The sequence below is a fragment of the Vigna angularis genome, chromosome 7 (assembly GCF_016808095.1).
Source record: "Vigna angularis cultivar LongXiaoDou No.4 chromosome 7, ASM1680809v1, whole genome shotgun sequence".
Taxonomy (NCBI): Eukaryota; Viridiplantae; Streptophyta; class Magnoliopsida; order Fabales; family Fabaceae; genus Vigna; species Vigna angularis.
The window spans coordinates 4,462,735-4,479,065 of record NC_068976.1 but is presented as its reverse complement, the minus strand read 5'-3'; the positions used below and the strand labels follow the sequence as shown (position 1 = coordinate 4,479,065).

At 36.9% G+C, this 16,331-nt stretch overlaps 3 protein-coding genes and 1 long non-coding RNA gene across 8 annotated transcripts; 2 read left to right on the top strand and 2 right to left on the bottom strand.

Annotated features, from left to right (window-relative positions):
- Positions 1-644: 644 nt before the first annotated feature.
- On the top strand, positions 645-3,697 carry LOC108337759 (uncharacterized). 3 transcript variants are annotated; one of them, XR_008250745.1, is made up of 8 exons: positions 651-910; positions 995-1,169; positions 1,250-1,293; positions 1,377-1,483; positions 1,607-1,724; positions 1,990-2,049; positions 2,173-2,321; positions 3,483-3,697. It is a non-coding gene; the product is annotated as an uncharacterized LOC108337759 (long non-coding RNA). The 3 variants fall into 3 exon arrangements; XR_008250744.1 differs by having other exon boundaries at positions 645-910; positions 1,250-1,483; XR_008250746.1 differs by having other exon boundaries at positions 1,250-1,483; positions 2,173-2,315.
- A 496-nt stretch (positions 3,698-4,193) lies between these two features.
- Positions 4,194-6,072, top strand: LOC128197981 (uncharacterized). 2 transcript variants are annotated; one of them, XM_052881048.1, is made up of 3 exons: positions 4,194-4,434; positions 5,072-5,104; positions 5,558-6,072. In XM_052881048.1, the coding sequence occupies exons 1-3, from the start codon at positions 4,245-4,247 to the stop codon at positions 5,902-5,904; spliced, it is 570 nt and encodes a 189-aa protein (XP_052737008.1). In that variant the 5' UTR covers positions 4,194-4,244; the 3' UTR covers positions 5,905-6,072. The 2 variants fall into 2 exon arrangements, with proteins under 2 accessions (XP_052737008.1, XP_052737007.1); XM_052881047.1 differs by lacking the exon at positions 5,072-5,104.
- Positions 6,073-6,183: 111 nt separating this feature from the next.
- On the bottom strand, positions 6,184-6,597 carry LOC128197799 (probable inactive linolenate hydroperoxide lyase). Its single transcript, XM_052880596.1, has one exon. It carries the CDS (start codon positions 6,595-6,597, stop codon positions 6,184-6,186), a length of 414 nt encoding a protein of 137 aa, XP_052736556.1.
- A 4,160-nt stretch (positions 6,598-10,757) lies between these two features.
- On the bottom strand, positions 10,758-14,551 carry LOC108337475 (protein NRT1/ PTR FAMILY 1.2). Of its 2 annotated transcripts, none has more exons than XM_017574007.2 (4): positions 14,289-14,551; positions 13,982-14,199; positions 12,082-12,623; positions 10,758-11,816 (listed from the first exon to the last, which is right to left on the bottom strand). In XM_017574007.2, the coding sequence occupies exons 1-4, from the start codon at positions 14,395-14,397 to the stop codon at positions 10,925-10,927; spliced, it is 1,761 nt and encodes a 586-aa protein (XP_017429496.2). In that variant the 5' UTR covers positions 14,398-14,551; the 3' UTR covers positions 10,758-10,924. The 2 variants fall into 2 exon arrangements, with proteins under 2 accessions (XP_017429496.2, XP_052737006.1); XM_052881046.1 differs by having other exon boundaries at positions 12,385-12,623.
- Positions 14,552-16,331: the final 1,780 nt, after the last annotated feature.

The following is a 16,331-nucleotide window of genomic DNA, read 5'->3' as shown; positions in this document are numbered from 1 at the left end:
TTGCATTTTTGTGCGAAGATTTTGCAATCTTCTTCAATGGTCAGCCAAAAGTACCTTGCTCGTAGGGCTTGCGCTTTAAGAGTCCTCCACTTGGTGCGGAGGCTGCATACACCATTTTGCAGCTCGTTCAGGACATATTGGGCTTCTTCCTTAGAGAGGCACTTCAATAGGGGTGTGGAAAACCCTCTCATGTACAAATCTTCAATAGTTGTCCACTCTCGCGTTTCTTTTCTAGAGGTATGTGCTTGATGTCCACAGCTTCAAGGCCCTTCATAAATTCAGTAGCTTTGTGAAAGCATTGAAAAAGCTAATCATTCTTAATTTAGAATATCCCATTCGTCTACCTGACCATGAGCTGAGAGTCCATTCGACAATCTACTCTGCACGCCCCAAGTTCTTTTTCTAAGATAGGAGATGAAATCAAGGCCTCAAACTCGACTTAGTTGCACTACAAGAAAATTACGTTTTATATACGAATTATTACATACGGATTTAGATCCGTATATAATAAGAAATCTATATACGAATATTATATATGAATCTATTATATATGAATTTTTTATATGAAATTTATAATTAATTAAAAAAAATAAGTTATTTAAAATGCATATCTTAAAGGTCGCGAACCCTATTTTCTTCTTCCTAACTCGGTTGCAACTATTTCTCATTTGGAAAAAGTGTCGAGCCACTCAGCCTCCTTCAATTCAACCATCGAACCTATTCTTCTTTCTCTTTCACTACAACCCTCACTGAATCAGTGCTCTGGCCATGGTTCTCTCTCGTCGAGCCCTCCTTCCCTTTTAGTGGAGCCTTGGTTCTCTCTCGTTGAGCTTTCATAGGTCGCGCATTGGAACCCTAATTTTCCCTCATTCGAACCATCATTGTGCGTCATTGGTACCATAGTTAATTGGTAAGTAATGTTTAATTATGTTTGAGCTAAATTTTTGAATTGCAAAAACCCTAATCCTCTTATTTTTCTCTGTTTGGCACAAAGTTGGTGTGCGAAGTGATTCGCAAAAAATGGGAGCCTTGCCATTTTCTTGGTGAAGCTTTTCGATAGAAGACCTGAGAAGCGTTACAAATGGGAGCCTCTGAAGGAGGACGTTGAGCTGGGAAACTCTACCTATCCCATGGTTCTGGTTCAAGTCCCAATGTACAACGAAAGAGAGGTAGCACAACAGACTATCTTTCTCGATTTGTTTTCACTCACTCGTCTTCGACGTGCTTTTTTTCACATTTCTGAATGCAGGTTTATCAGCTCTCAATCGGTGCCGCTTGTGGGCTTTCTTCATGGTATTTATTCTTAACCTCTACAGGTTATCCTGTTGAGTTTTTTATGAGGGATGTTAAAACAAGGGATGTGGCTTGTTATCTAGCACTCAAGGTATCCAAATCCAAGATGCATCGTGATTTTTGGGGTTTTTAAGAAGACTATGGCTATCGCTATGAGGGTGATCATACTCGAGCCTTACTTCCTTGTGAGGTGCGTTTCTAGTTTTGTTGCCCTTGTAAAAATAGGATCTGCATCTTTAGGAAGTCAGCATCCTAAGGCAATGTGTCCATATGACTTTTATAATTAACTTCATCTGTTGTTTTGATTTTGAAGGTTGGATCCCAATGCACAAAGGTAGGATCTGATAAATAGTAATGACAGGATTCCTTTTGCAATAGCTTGTCTGAGGAGGAACTTACACAAGTACAAGATTACAACTTTGACCACCCTGGTAGTTCACTTCTTGGTCATTTCTGACATTCTGTTCATATTAAAGTATAATGGAATGTTATATGGCCTTGTCTCTTTTATTTAACTTGCATTTTTTTAACTTTTGAGAATGAGGCAAAACATTTGTTCATTTTCATGTTTTTGTTATTCTAGTAAATTAATTATGAACTTGTTAACTAAAGCTACATGTTAGTGTATTAAAGCATTAGTTAATGATAATGCACTAACAATGTAAAATAGTTTTCTAATCTTTTGATTCATTGCAGAGTGAAGGATAAAACATGTAGGCTGTGTGGAGCCCTGATGCCAAATTAATTGTTATTCTTGTAAGTTTGCTAGTCTTTTGATACATGATAAGATATATTCTATGAATGACCAACTTTACATTCTAAGTAGAAATCTTCAAGTCATATTCATCTTCCTTATACATCTATATTTTCCGTTTGCAGACATCTACCTTCTTTCTTCATAGTTTCAAAGTCCAGTTCTCAGATAAAAGAATACACACTGGTGGTAGACAACCCTCTGCTTTTTGCCTAGCTATAATTTCTCTTCTGCTTACAAAGCAAGTTCCTTTTGCAGTAAAGGATTTGTATGTGTGAGTTTCCTTCTCGTTTTAATTTTATAATCTTCTTCATCTATATGAGATGAATCAATTTGATTGAATAAAACTATTAAACTACTACTGGTATGGATTGTGGAATGTGAATTGAATAGGATTTTTTCTTAGTAATTAAAATTATATATCGTCCATTTTATGAAACCAGCAAAGGTATGTTAATTAGTTTGTGATAGTTCAAATAGAGTGTAATGTCTCACTATGAGTTTAGGTATTTGTAAATAAAAAGTAGAAGAAGTATTATCTTAAGGTCCGAAGAATATGCCACTTGTAAAAGTCTGTATGCATTTGATTGTTAAATTCCAATGAAGTAAATATTGGTATCAATGGTAAGTGTACATGAGCTTCCATTTGTATCTTAGTATAGTTTTTGTGTGTTTTTTTCTCCCATGTGGTTCCAAACACGGCGTTTGAAGTAGGTTTTAATTTGTTTTCTATTCATCTAACGTGAATGTTTTTAAACATGCAAGTTTAAAGTCAACTTAGAAGTTTCTCTCATCTGATACAACTTTTTCTTTTAATATTTCTTTAAAAATTGATAGATTTTTGACATGTGATTGATAGAGTTTATAAATAAAAACTAGTCACAAAACTCTGAGTGAACAAATATTACTCATAGATATAGTTTGACATGTTAGTGATGCCTCTTTCTCCTTGAAATCCTTCATTCCTAATCACGAATTACATATATGTTAGCTACTGTTCTGTTTGACCCTTACACTATCATAATGTCAGGTTCCATAGTCTAACCACATTCTTTGATAGAATTGAATTCTATCTTATTTATAATAATTTACTTGGAACATATTTGAGGTAATCCTTGCTAATAATTAAATGCAACATTGATGGCCACGACAGCGTAATGGAAGATTGACTTCACACTGTAAAGTCCTCTTCTTCTTTCCTTTTTCAAATGTTTTGTTTTAGGAAATATTTTTACTTTTAAAATTTAAGAAAACATTAATTCTTGTATTTTTTGTTTATAATTTTGTAATCTTTTAAGTCCATGTTATGTGCTTGTTTGGCCTCTAAATGTGGTGTCTATTTTTGTAGATTGTGTTGACTAGTTTTGTTTCCAATGACCAGCAATCCAAGTCTACTATAGTTATGTCATTTCTTATCCCCTCCCTTTGTTTTCAGATCCCATCAAGCTTGAAGGTCTTCCACCCAATAATTTTTTGTGCAGCATTTGCAGAGCTAGCAGGAATTGTTTCGGAGTTTCTTTGAGTAGAGCTTGAATCTATTTTAGGTGTAAATTATAGTTTAGTTAATATTCAACTCTATATTGTACGAGGGCCAGTTTGTTTTGAACTCTATTTATAGAGTCTTTCAATAAAAATTTTATGTTTTAATTATTTGTTTTAAGCATAATTATATATTATAAATTCTTTACATTTGTTGAAAGTTGAAACTAATACCAATAACCTTATATAATAGTGTATTTGTACGTTTCTTTGTTTTAAAGCTTTATGTTTTTTACATATAAAATTAACTTTTTTCTCTATTGTATGTTATATACGGATATATCAGTATTTAAAAAAATTATTTTTTGATATATTATATACGGATATTACATACGGATTTATCCATATATAACTTATATACGAATATTACATATGGATTTATCCGTATATAAGTTATATACAGATTTAGGTTTAATGTCTCGGTAGGTCCCTATTTTTGGTGTGAATCTTAAATAGGTCATTTTTCTTTTCGGCGTGTCAATTGGGTCCTTTTTTGTCTAAAATTGCAGCAATTAGGGGTCTGCCGTCAAATTCAACAAATGACCATTTAAATTTAGCCTACGTGGTATGGTGAGTGTATTAATTATCTGACGTGGCATTTAAAACGAATTTTGTATTAAAAATTTGGCCTACGTGGTATGGTGAGTTTGTGAGAGAGATGGGTTTGAATTGTGGCGGCGTTGTGGTGAGGTTTGGTTTGTGGGTGGCGGCGCTGTCCATTGCCGGCTACATAGTGGGTCCTCCTCTCTACTGGCACCTCGTCGAACTCCTCAACCATTCTTCTTCTTCTTCTTGCACTCCCTGCGTCTGTGATTGTTCTTCCCAACCCATCATTTCCATTCCCCAATGTATATATACTTTCCCTCTAGTTCAATTCCACCCCTTTTACCTTTTTCCTTTTCTGCCTTCAACATCTTACCAATTTCTTCTTTCTTCAAAATAACTTCTTTCATCACTCATGTGCTTCCAATTTAGATCTTCTTCTTCTTCTTTTTTCTTTGTTTCGTTATTACTGCTACTTCTGGATTGAAATCTGTTCTGGGTCTCTCAAGTTGCATCAAGTAATCATACGGGGACTTATTAAGTGGCATAAACAATATTCAATAGGCTTGCCCTAGCTTAATTAGGCTGTAACTTTCCTTAATTAAATATTAGTCTCTTGTATACTGATACTGTGAAAGTAATTTTTTTTAATTAATTACCAGGGTCCCCTTTTGCTTGGTTACATGTGGTTGTCACATAGCATTCACCATGAAACTCGCAATAAAACAAGAGTATCATGGCTTAGCCTATTTGTATTCTAAATTAAGAGAAATACTAACCTAAGCCCAATAGCCTTGAAACATTTCTACAGCTTTTGCTTGCTTATCTTTAATAAATCTGTAGATTATTTATTTCTGTATGTGCTATCAAAGCAATAGTGGTTCCAATTGAGACTGTTGTTTCATTATGATTGTTGTTGCGTTCTCTTGATTGCACACCAAGTCAATCATGTGCTTAGCAACTCTTCATTTGAAGGTTGGTTTCCTGAATGAATTCCTGTGAAATATCTCAGCTGATGTACTCTGCATGAGTAAACCTTTCTTTATTATCGTGACCTTTCTTTATAATATGTTGTGTTCAAATGAAAGAACAAACTTGTTTGAGTGACATGGTATTCATGGTTTGGTGTGATGCATCATTTTCATCACTAATAGGAAATGGTCATGAAGTTAACATGAGGGAATTGTTATAGATGAACTTATTCATAAGTTAATTTATAGTTCATGAAAAAACTTTCTTCTTCTTTCCTATGAGTATTTTTATACAAATTTAATCAAACAAACTCTCGTATTTGATATTTGTCTGCATGAAGAAGAGGACAAAATTTTTATTTTGCCTGCAGCTGTGTCATCAGAGCCTGCTGTTTCTATGCCTGTTTTTCATGTCCAATTGTTGTTTCTTCCCTCGATTAATTGAATTGTCATTTAGATTGTGCAAAGCACGATCCAAAGGTGGATGGAGACACCGAAAACAATGTTGCAGAGCTACTGTCAGAAGAACTAAATCTCCGGGAAACTGAAGCTTTGAAAAATCAGCGTCGTGCTGACATGGGTCTGCTGGAATCTAAGAAGATTGCATCTCAGTATCAAAAAGAAGCAGACAAGTGTAATTCAAGAATGGAGACATGTGAGGAAGCCAGGGAAAAGGCTGAGATGGCCTTAGTGGCTCAGAAGAACCTCTCTGCATTATGGGAACTGAGAGCTCGTCACAAAGGATGGCAAGAAGGGCTTGCCAAATCTAATTCTCGCTCTAAAGGGAAACTGCACTCTGCTTAGACTGCACTGGCCTACATACTACTTTCAAATGGAAGTTATATATAGTTGGGGTAGTAGCCAATCATCATCATAGGTCCCTTATAATTCTGGTATATCCTTTAAGAGTCAAAACTGTAAAATCCTAATACAAATGTTGCTGTATTTCTAACCTCCATTTTTGGTATGAAAGAGTAGCATAATCTTGCATTTAAACTCTTGGATAAAAAGATATCATTATCAGCACGTGTGTGCATAGATTAAGTAGAATCTCCAAGTGGAAATAAAAATTTAGCCTTGAGTTCACTTAGACTTTTGAAGGGCAGTGATGGAACTGCTATCGTCGGTGATGGAATCATACCTGCGAAACAGGTGAGCCACAAGCAAGGCCGCAGTGAGGGCGACAACGTCCTTGCCGGCGCATTGTTTATTGGACAGAGTGGGTGACCCACTTTGAGGCCCATTGGACCAGTACAAGTAGTCCAGCAACTGGGCCCCTTTTTCCTTCGTGAACCGGTCCGGCTTAAAGAGGTCCGGTTCGTCGAAGATGAGAGAGTCTCTCATTACGTTCTGGAAGCCGCATAGCAACTCCCCCTTCTTCACGTCGTAAACAGAGTCGTGAGAAGTCAAACGGAAGTCCTTCCGAGCGCGATCGAACTGCAGCGGAACCGGAGGGTTCATACGCAGCGTTTCGTAGATAATGAATACACTCACCATACCACGTAGGCCAAATTTAAACGGCCGTTTGTTGAATTTGACGGCAGACCCCTAATTGCTGCAATTTTACACAAAAAAGGACCCAATTGAGACGCCGAAAAGAAAAAAGGACCTATTTGAGATTCACGCCAAAAATAGGGACCTACCGAGACATTAGACCACAGATTTATTATACGGATCTATTATATATTATACTTTTTGGCCCTTCGAGTACAATGTCAGCTTCTCCACTCTTTTTGTCGGATGTTTCGACAACATAAAGCTTCTATATTTGATATGGATGATCATCTTAACTTTGGAGGTTAATAACAAACTCTGCCAAGTGTTGACCATGAACTAAGTCGTGTGATTTATATTGGAGGTCAGAAGAGAACTTCGTCACCAAATGAGGTGTGAAGACTATGACGCCAGAGATCTAGATAACTCAGGGTGTCCACTTGTTCTCTAAAGAACCTAAGGATTTGCTTATTGTATGGGACAATAAAGTCCTCAAACTGGTCCATTTTTAAGAATGTCTTCCAGAATAAGATGTTGACCGAACTTCCTTGGTCGATAAAGACTCTGCTCACCCATAGTGGGCTATCTAGTAATGATCACCATCGGGTAATCCTAGTTAGGATATACGTGAATGTGATATGTGGCATAATCCTTGACTTTTTATCAATCATGTGGACGGTGTTTAGGGCTCAAATATGTCTTTTCCTCATGGATGTAGACAATTCGCCTCCCACGAACCCTTATAAGATTTTGTTGATATGTTCTAAGTGAGCGGTCTCTATTTTTGCTTCTGTTTTTGCCTCGATGCTTGAAGTGTTCTCTATGGTACTCTATTCTTGAAGTATGGTGAGAACTTCTCTCAAGGCTATGCTTGCACGATGGGCTTCTTTCCTCCTACTCGACTATAACATACCTCTTGAGGTAACATACTCAGATCAACTTTTCAATTTTATCATGAAGGATGGTCTAATCCTTTGTGGTATGCCTTATATTTTTGTGTTACATGCAATGTTTGTTGGTGTCGATACCTCAAGGACTGACCTTCTTCCTCTAAGGCAGTATTAAGTCGACACTTGGAGCCTTTTCAAGTATCTTGGCTCTAAGTGCATTAAGAGGAGTGTATTGGTGAAATTGTGTTCCCCTAGGCAACTCGTTGAGGCGAGAGTCGCCCCCTTTCCAATTTAGTTCCTTTTCCCTTTTCTTTTCACTCGTTGAGGCCTCTTGGATCATTTATCATACAAAATCTCCTATATCTTCAATTCGCATAAACTCTGCAACTTGTTTCCTTAGTTCATCCATATTCTCTGTCAGCCTCATACAAAGGTTGTCAACGAAAGGTCTAGGCCATAAGGCCATGATCATGTGATGCAAGGCCACCTCCTAATTGAGGTTCCTAATCTGCCTTGTTGTCCTCTTGAATCGGTCCATGAATGGGTAGAGTGACTCTTCCTTCTCTTGCCTAATGTTTAGCAAAGCAAAAGATGTAAAATGATGTGATCGGCTTGTGGCAAACTGTGCCCCGAACCTTGAGTGAATGATTGCAAAGCTATCACTAGAGTTGGGTGACAAGGAATTGAACCAAGCCAGTGCTTCTCCTTTTAGAGAGATAAAGAAGGCTCTACACTAAACGGGATCACTTGAGGTGTAGAGCGTCATCTGGTTCATGAACATCTTAAGATGTTTGTTAGGGTTAGTAGGACCACCATACTTCTCAAAGACTGATTGGGTCCACCTATCTGGCAAGGAAGTCTCCATTATAGTTAGCGTGAAGGGGAGTAACCCGGTTGTGTTCACGATTACCACGTACGGGTTATCCTTGTGCGCTTTCGTACTACCTTCATGTATGGTTTTACAAGGGTCCTCACAGAGCCTGGTCGGGGCAGTCTGGATTGGTGCAAGAGGCACTAAATGTTTGACACTTTATTCCCAGCGCATAGCTACATTCTCAACCTGGAGGGTCGTCACCTCATCTTCATACTTATGCTGCATGTTCTCCATCTACCACTGCATGCTCTTAAGCATCTCAAGCTGATCGGGTTGATTCTTTCACTCCTCCATTGCTACATTGGTTGTTCTGTTCCTTGTGGTCACCATCGGGTTTAATTATTGATCACTCAATCCCACAATGGGTGCCAAAATGTTTTGGGTGTGGGGTTAAGGTCAATAGGATACCTGTCGAAGATACTCTGATGCCAAAATTAGCTTAATATTTGACAATTAGCAATTAATGCAATAGTAAATGCACGTAACCTACCTCCTTACCTCAAACCTTTATTTATAGGTTTTATGGTGGACTTTTGATTAACGTTTGACCTAATTATGGTCCAATTGTGAATACTTATACTTTACCCTTAAGTTGATCAACTTTAAGGTTAATCTACTTAATCCAATTCATGACCGACTAGTTTGTCTAGTGGCTGGCTGAACTTGTTGTCTTGCTCATCAAGCTAGTGATTAACTATCTAGACTAGTATATGACCAACCGACCTATTTGGTGACCAACCGATCTCGGTGACTTACACTTCGAGATGTGGGATGCTCATTCGGGTTAGTGTAGGACCAACCAACCTGTTTGGTATTGTGTCTAGGCTGGTATAAGGTCCTTCGGCTTGTCTGGCGGTTGGCTAGGCTAGCTGGTTGATCAACCAGCCTATAATTGACTGTCTAAACTGTTGACCAGACAATCATACGGTACAATGAATATCACTTGAGTGTTGAATGACGGTTTGAGTGATATTCTTTATTAGCTTAACAATTTTCTTTATAGCTTGAGTGATGAATCAAGCAAGAAGTTTTATCACCATATTTTAAACAAGATTTAACTCCTCGCTTGAACATCTCTTTGGTTACTCTAGTGTTGAGCTTGTTCTAGTTATAACTAATATTATTTTACGTATATTTGGATGCTTAAGTAACTAAAAACTACAAAAACGTATAAAATTTCTTCTTGAGCTAGGTGAGATGCTTAAATGACATCTTTAGATGCTTTTATCTTTCTTTTTCTAATTTTCTATAAAAATATATTTAGAATATATAATCGCAATATATCTTTTAAGATATCTTCAGATATTATGTGCGGACAAGTGCCATGATAATTTTACTTATACTTGATACTTATCAAAATGTAAAAGTAAAGGATAATTTAAGGAATAATTAAGGAATTACCAAGTATTTGCATATGAAATACAAGCCATTAATGAAAAAGAACATGAATATTGATGTTCCCTTTTTGTCATTCTCATTTTCACTTTTTGAATATTGTTGTTCCCTTTTTTATTCTCATTTTCACTATTGTCTTTTTGAAATAAGACTTTCCTTCTGATAGATAGACAATGATTTTATTTTAGATTTTAAGGTAGGCGTTTTGCCATTTAGTCGTCCGAAGACATTTTAAACATGCATATGCATGACATGTTCATCAAAGCATAATGCATAACACAACATGACAATATTTACTATATATGAAGCAAAGCTTTAACCAAGATTAAAGCATATATACAATTACTTATAACGCAATTAAGCATAAAATTACAACTCGAAAACCTAGTCAAACATCTAGATGAACTCATAAAAGCAATTATCATCAAAACCAATTGGTCAGATATAACTAATATGTTGAAATAAGTTTTTTTATAATATATCATAGAGTCATGTTAACGCGAATGTATTGACCAGTGAACGTTAGATTATTATGAATAGACTGTATTAGACTCTCTTGGTCAAACTGTCTAGAGTATATCAAATCATCCAAATATGTCGTGTACAACTTAAAATCTTTAAAAACAAACATCTCTTTTATATGCAAAATTTTCAATGTGATAATATTTTTTTGTCATAATGCAAAATCATTATGTATGGAAACAACCACAAACTGCCACATTTTATTTTTATGTTCATCAATTTATATTAACTAAAGTTTGAAATGAATTTTACTTGTAACTGGATCTAGAAAGTGTTAAACATATTCGCACAAAGTTCGGTGGAAATTGAAAGTTAACTCAAGTGCTCTAACCAAAATCCCAACACACCATGCATGTATCTTATCTTTTTCTATAGGTAGGATATCCATAATCGTGGGATGTAAGCCAAGTTGAAGGAAATAAAAGAAAATGATGTAAATGGGAAGAGTTTTAGAAAAGGCTATTGATATAAGTATAACTGAGTTTATTCAAAAAGAAAAGTTTCCACTGTAATGGTAGTATTTAGTGTGGGAATTATACCTTATTCCATTTCTGCAGCATATACCCGTGCAAGACCACAATACACCACTTGGCACACATCTAGTTTTAACCTCTTTCGTTTACGGATAAAACAACACTTTACACATAATCTAGGAAGTGGGTAACTCCATGTAATCAAATTGCTCTTCTTCCTTGCGTGCTGAAGCTTCAAGTTTTTGCTCCGGAGCAGGACCATAAGCCCAACATATAACAAGAAAGTAGAAGTAGTTAAGTATACTTAAACAAGTGAGCAGTGCATAATAGTAATTCAGATGACCCTTGTTAATGTTTGTTGAAAGCCAGCTCTCATTCCCTCCAACACTAGTGATCTTGTCCACAATACTCACCAACAAATTTCCAAATATATCGACGGCAGCAAGCTGAAGAGTAAAAAGGGCCATCGCAAAACTAGACATGGACTTGGGTATATAAGTGTAGAAAAACTCAACCTGACCAATTGGATTGAAGCCCTCAGCAAATCCAAGCAAAACAAACTCAGGAACTAGCCATAAAACTGACATGTGAATTACAGCGTTAGGTTGGTCCTCAAAGCCTTCTTCAATGGCCGTTTTTCGTCTCATAGTTTCAACTACAGCTGATGTTGCCTTACTTGCACATACGAACAACAATCCTATCCCTATTCGAGATCTACAGCTGAATCCTCTAGGTATGTCCATGTATTTTGCAAGCAGAGGTACCATTACACGATCATAGGTGGGAATGATTATTGATACAGTGATTACGATGACAAGATTGAAGGATCCTGCAGGCATTTTGAAAGTGCCAAATAGTGTTCGGTTCATGGTATTTGCTTGGACAGTAGAGAATGTGGTTTGGGAGGCAATCATAAAGATGCCAGTAGACCACATAGGAAGAACTCTGAGCAAAGATTTCAGTGATTCCACCTGTCTTACTGTGCATTGGCTCCATGGATCTAAAACTGATCCGTTAGGGTTTGACAGTGTCTCGGGATTTCTTATTATGCAAGCTTTGTTCAAACACCTACAGAAGAATATAATATTTACTCACTGCAAATTATTCATAAACTGTGTGATGGAATTACTCTGCATTCACAAATTAAGTAGAATTTGTAAATAGGAAGCTGAAACATCCTTAATGAAGATTACAAATTACATTCAACACAATTAACGTCTAATTGTCATTAATCAATATAATAGAGATACCATTTGCTGTTAATCATATGAAATATATGGAGACAAAAGAACACTTAAGAGTGAAATTAGATCATGAGGGCAAGCACAGGTACCTAAGGCTATCAGTGGGGACCAGGAGAGCTGAATCACATTCTTGATAAAACTGATCAAAACTATCAGGAAGGCAAAGTTTTCTGTTCTTTATGGCCACCACAACTACTTGAACAAAACTAGTGAGTAAGCTATGACCGGGTTTTGCTTTGACATAAATCGGTGAACCAAGAATGAAACTGACAGCCGATATGAACATTAGCGCAGCAGGTACTCCAAATCCAATTTTCCATCCAAGATTTTCTTGAATGTACACAATTACGCTCAAAGCAATCACAGTTGATAAAGCAATTGAGGTATAATACCAATTAAAGTAGCTATCCAAGGGCCTCCCGTTTTTGGGCGTTTCTCTAATTGTTAGTTGATCTGCTCCAAATGCTATGGAACAAGGTCGGATGCAACCAGCTCCAATGGAGATTAATCCCATGGAAATGAACAAAACTGCTAGTTGAATTGCGGTAGCAGAACTGCAGTCTAGCATGAATGATTCACAGGAAGTTCTTAGCTCTGGTATCATAGCAGTTAACCACAAAATTGTTAAACCCTGTGAGAGACAAGAAATATTATCACCATATTAGGAAGGTAACATCAAAGATTCATAAATGTCAAGTTCTTCTTAAGATATTTCCTGGGAAGAAAACCAAAGGAGCACTACGGAACACCCTTTGGAAGGGTGCACAAAACTAAGCCTTGGCTGATTACTCTACCCTACATCAGTTTAAGCAATTACAAGTATATGGGCGTTTTCATGCAATAACCAACAAACGCGAAACTTGAAATATGATTTAATTATAAATAAAATTTTGCTGCAACGCAAGTGTTTAGGCATCTTGATTTATGTAATTCTGCAATTAATTTTAAAGGTTTTTTTAGAGTTGTCAAAATGGGTAATCCGACTCGACCCAGCTTGAGTCACCACTTGTTGGTCACTTAATGAATCAACCCAATCCGACTCACTTATTAGCAAATTGAAAAAATTTGAACCGACCCAACCTACCAATAGGTTAAACGAGTTGACTCACAGACTTATTTAATTATAAGTTTTTTTTTAAAATAAAAAATTACAATTTTTTCTAATTCAAATCTAAATAAAAGTTACACTTTGTTAAACTCTATCCACAATTCAAAATAAATAAAAAAGTATTATACGATCCAAACGTAATTCAATGTAAAAAAAACGAACAAATAAATTTTTAAAATTAATAATTTTTGTAATACTTTTCCATTTATAATATTAGAGTCTTGAATAAATAAATTTATAATATTTTTCTCTCTTAAAACATCTTCTTTATTATCATCTACAATATAATAAAACAATACTAACTAATAATATTAAAACACAAAATAATAAATAATTAAATTAAATTAGATGGATTAGTGAACTAACCCGACTAACCACGGGTTCAACCTAGTGAGTCGAGTTTTAAATGAACTGGATTGAAAACTAACTCACATAAAAAAAAATTATATTTTTTTCAAACTCAATCCGCATCAAATCTCAATCCATTTTCACATCACTACGTTTTTAACACATTAAAGATAACAATCAATATCTCAAGAAACATTGTTATTAAAATATCCCCTTTTTTGTCTCTTATTTTACTTTTATCAACGTAATTTATTTGGAGGCCAAATTAAAACAAAAATCAATAGTGTGTAAAAAACTAACATCAACGTATTATTATTATTATTATTTTAAATTAAAACTTCAACAAGTTTGAAATGGAAGAAATAAATCATTGTTCTAGAAATAAAAAAGAGATAAATTATTATTTACTTAATTCTAGAAATGAAAATCTCAACAGTTATGATAACTAATCAAAATTAGCTTACAATCAAGTAATTTGATTTTTTTTTTTAATTTTTATTTATAAGATGCAATGATGATGAGATAAGACTTACAAGAAGGCTGGAGAAGGAACCGATGGAAATGACGAGGAATCGACCAAAGTAAGAATCGGAGAGGAAGGCCCCGAAGATGGACAACATATTGGACATGGCAGACCAAGTATTCATCACTTTTGTACCGTCCACAATAGCCATTCCGTAACCATTCATCAGGTACACTATCATGTTGGGCATGATTCCGTAGCTCGCCACCTTCTCCAGACACTCGTTCACTGAATTCACTCCACAATCAAGGTAACCAAAACGGCGCCATTTATAAATCAAACGGCGAATAGCGAACAAAGCGAGGAGAGAATTGTACCTATGATGAAAGGCATGGTTCGCAAACCTCCCTTCCCATTTTCGGATTCAGAAGACCAAGAAGCTCCATTTTCCAAGAGATTATCGTTCGCCGCACCAGAAGAGTCCATTTTTTCCGTTTCTTTTTCGAGCGTTGAATTTAAGAGCGACTGATGCAAAAACGTGGGTGGAGTTTTATAACAGAAAAATGTTTCATGATTCCCAGAGTACTCGTCTACCTACATATTAAGAGAAAAAGATAGAAAAAAAAAGTGTGATATATTTCTTAGAATTATGACATGATTAAAGGAAAGAGACAGATAGAAGTCTGTGATATTTGACTGAATGTGACATCTGGCAGCAACTTAAATGTACGTGTGTGAAGTGCATTGAAATGTGAAGAGTTATATATATATATTTTCTTAAGATTTTCTCCTTTTCCACACCTACTTCTGTTTTCTTTTCTTTTTCCTCCGAATTAAATATAATTTGAAAACAATGATTCTCACTAGGAAATCTATTCTCAATTTAGGTTTAATACCTCTTTTGGTCCCTCGAAAGGGGGTAAATGTTCAATTCGGTCATACCTTTTTTTAGAAGTTTAATGTGGTTCCAACTTTTGTAAAAAAGTGTGCAATCAAATTCTTTTTGGAAACGGCGTTGAGTTTTTAACGGAGCAGCTGACAGGGTGGACTGAAGTTAGCTACGTGGCTGTGTGTGGGTAATACGTGGCTGTGAGAGGGTGATACGTGGCTGTGAGAGGATAAATGTGATAATATTACTGAGGTTAAGAAATCAGAAGTTAGGGTTTGAGGAATTGCAGAGAAATGGTATTTGAGATACGAATGGCTTCTTCTGAAGGGTGTTCGTCGTGTTCGAGATACGAATATCCATATATAAAAAATAGGTTTAATTTTATGTCATTCACATCAGCCCCAATTCTATAGACGAGTCTCGCAACCAGCTATGGGCAAAATCTGGTTCTCGTGAGTATCAATTTTCTGTCAATTTTACTTTTCTGGGCAAAATCTCTTGCAACTATTTGATCTTCTGCCTCCAAAACCTTTGTGCAGTCATCAAACAATGGCGGCAACACCAGCTCAATATCTTCATTTCTCTCCACATCCACCACCACCCCACCAACCTTTCTTCTCTTCTCTTAAATCAAAATCTCTTCTCTTCAATCAAAATCTCTTCTTCCCTTGCAATCAAGTTGTACACTGCTCCCATCCTTGAAATTGAATTCATCCACAGACCCGGCTTCCCATCTCTCGGCCACAGAGCCCTCAAATTGTTCCCAGAAAACTCAATCCGACTGTTCCCGTTATCAAACTTGTACTTGAGGCGGATGCTGATTCGGGAGGATTCAGGATCAGAGGAGTCGAAGGAGGGGAGACGAGGAGGAAGTGGTAGGTGTAGGAGAAGGAGTGGAGAGGGACGCAGTTCTGGGAGAGGAGGGCGAAGTAGGTGTTGGCGGGGTCGTCAAGGAGGGTAGTGGAGAGGAGGCAACACGTGGCGGAGAGGGTGGGGGAGGCGCAGAAGGTGTGTGTTTGGAGGGGATGAATTTGTTGGCGAAGAGCGGCGAGAAAGTGCGCGTGATGTTGATGGAGGGGTCAGTGTGGATGTAGATGTTGAAGAGGTTGGATGGGGTGTCGTGGAAGAAAAGGTCCTAGAGGGGGGAGAAGTGGAGATCGGTGTTCATGAGGAAAAGGAAGGCTATTTTGAGATAGGGGTTTTGGATGAGAGGTGGAAGAATTTGGAGGGGTTGGTGGCGAAGGCGGTGGAGGTGCGGGAATTGGCGAGGGTGATGGCGCGGTTGAAGAGGTTGATGTCATTGAGTTCATCGGAGGCGGAGATTGGTAGAGAGTGGGGTTTGGGAGGAAGGATCGAGGAGCGAGGAAGAAGAGGATTGGGAGGGAGAAGGTTAACACAAATGGGGTTGAGAACATTAAATTTGGGGCAATCCTCAATTGAGGTAAAATGCTCCACTGCAACACTCCTCCTGCCACTATTGGTTAATGCCTCTGGTCTGGAATTGTGAACGATCGATTTCCCACACACATTA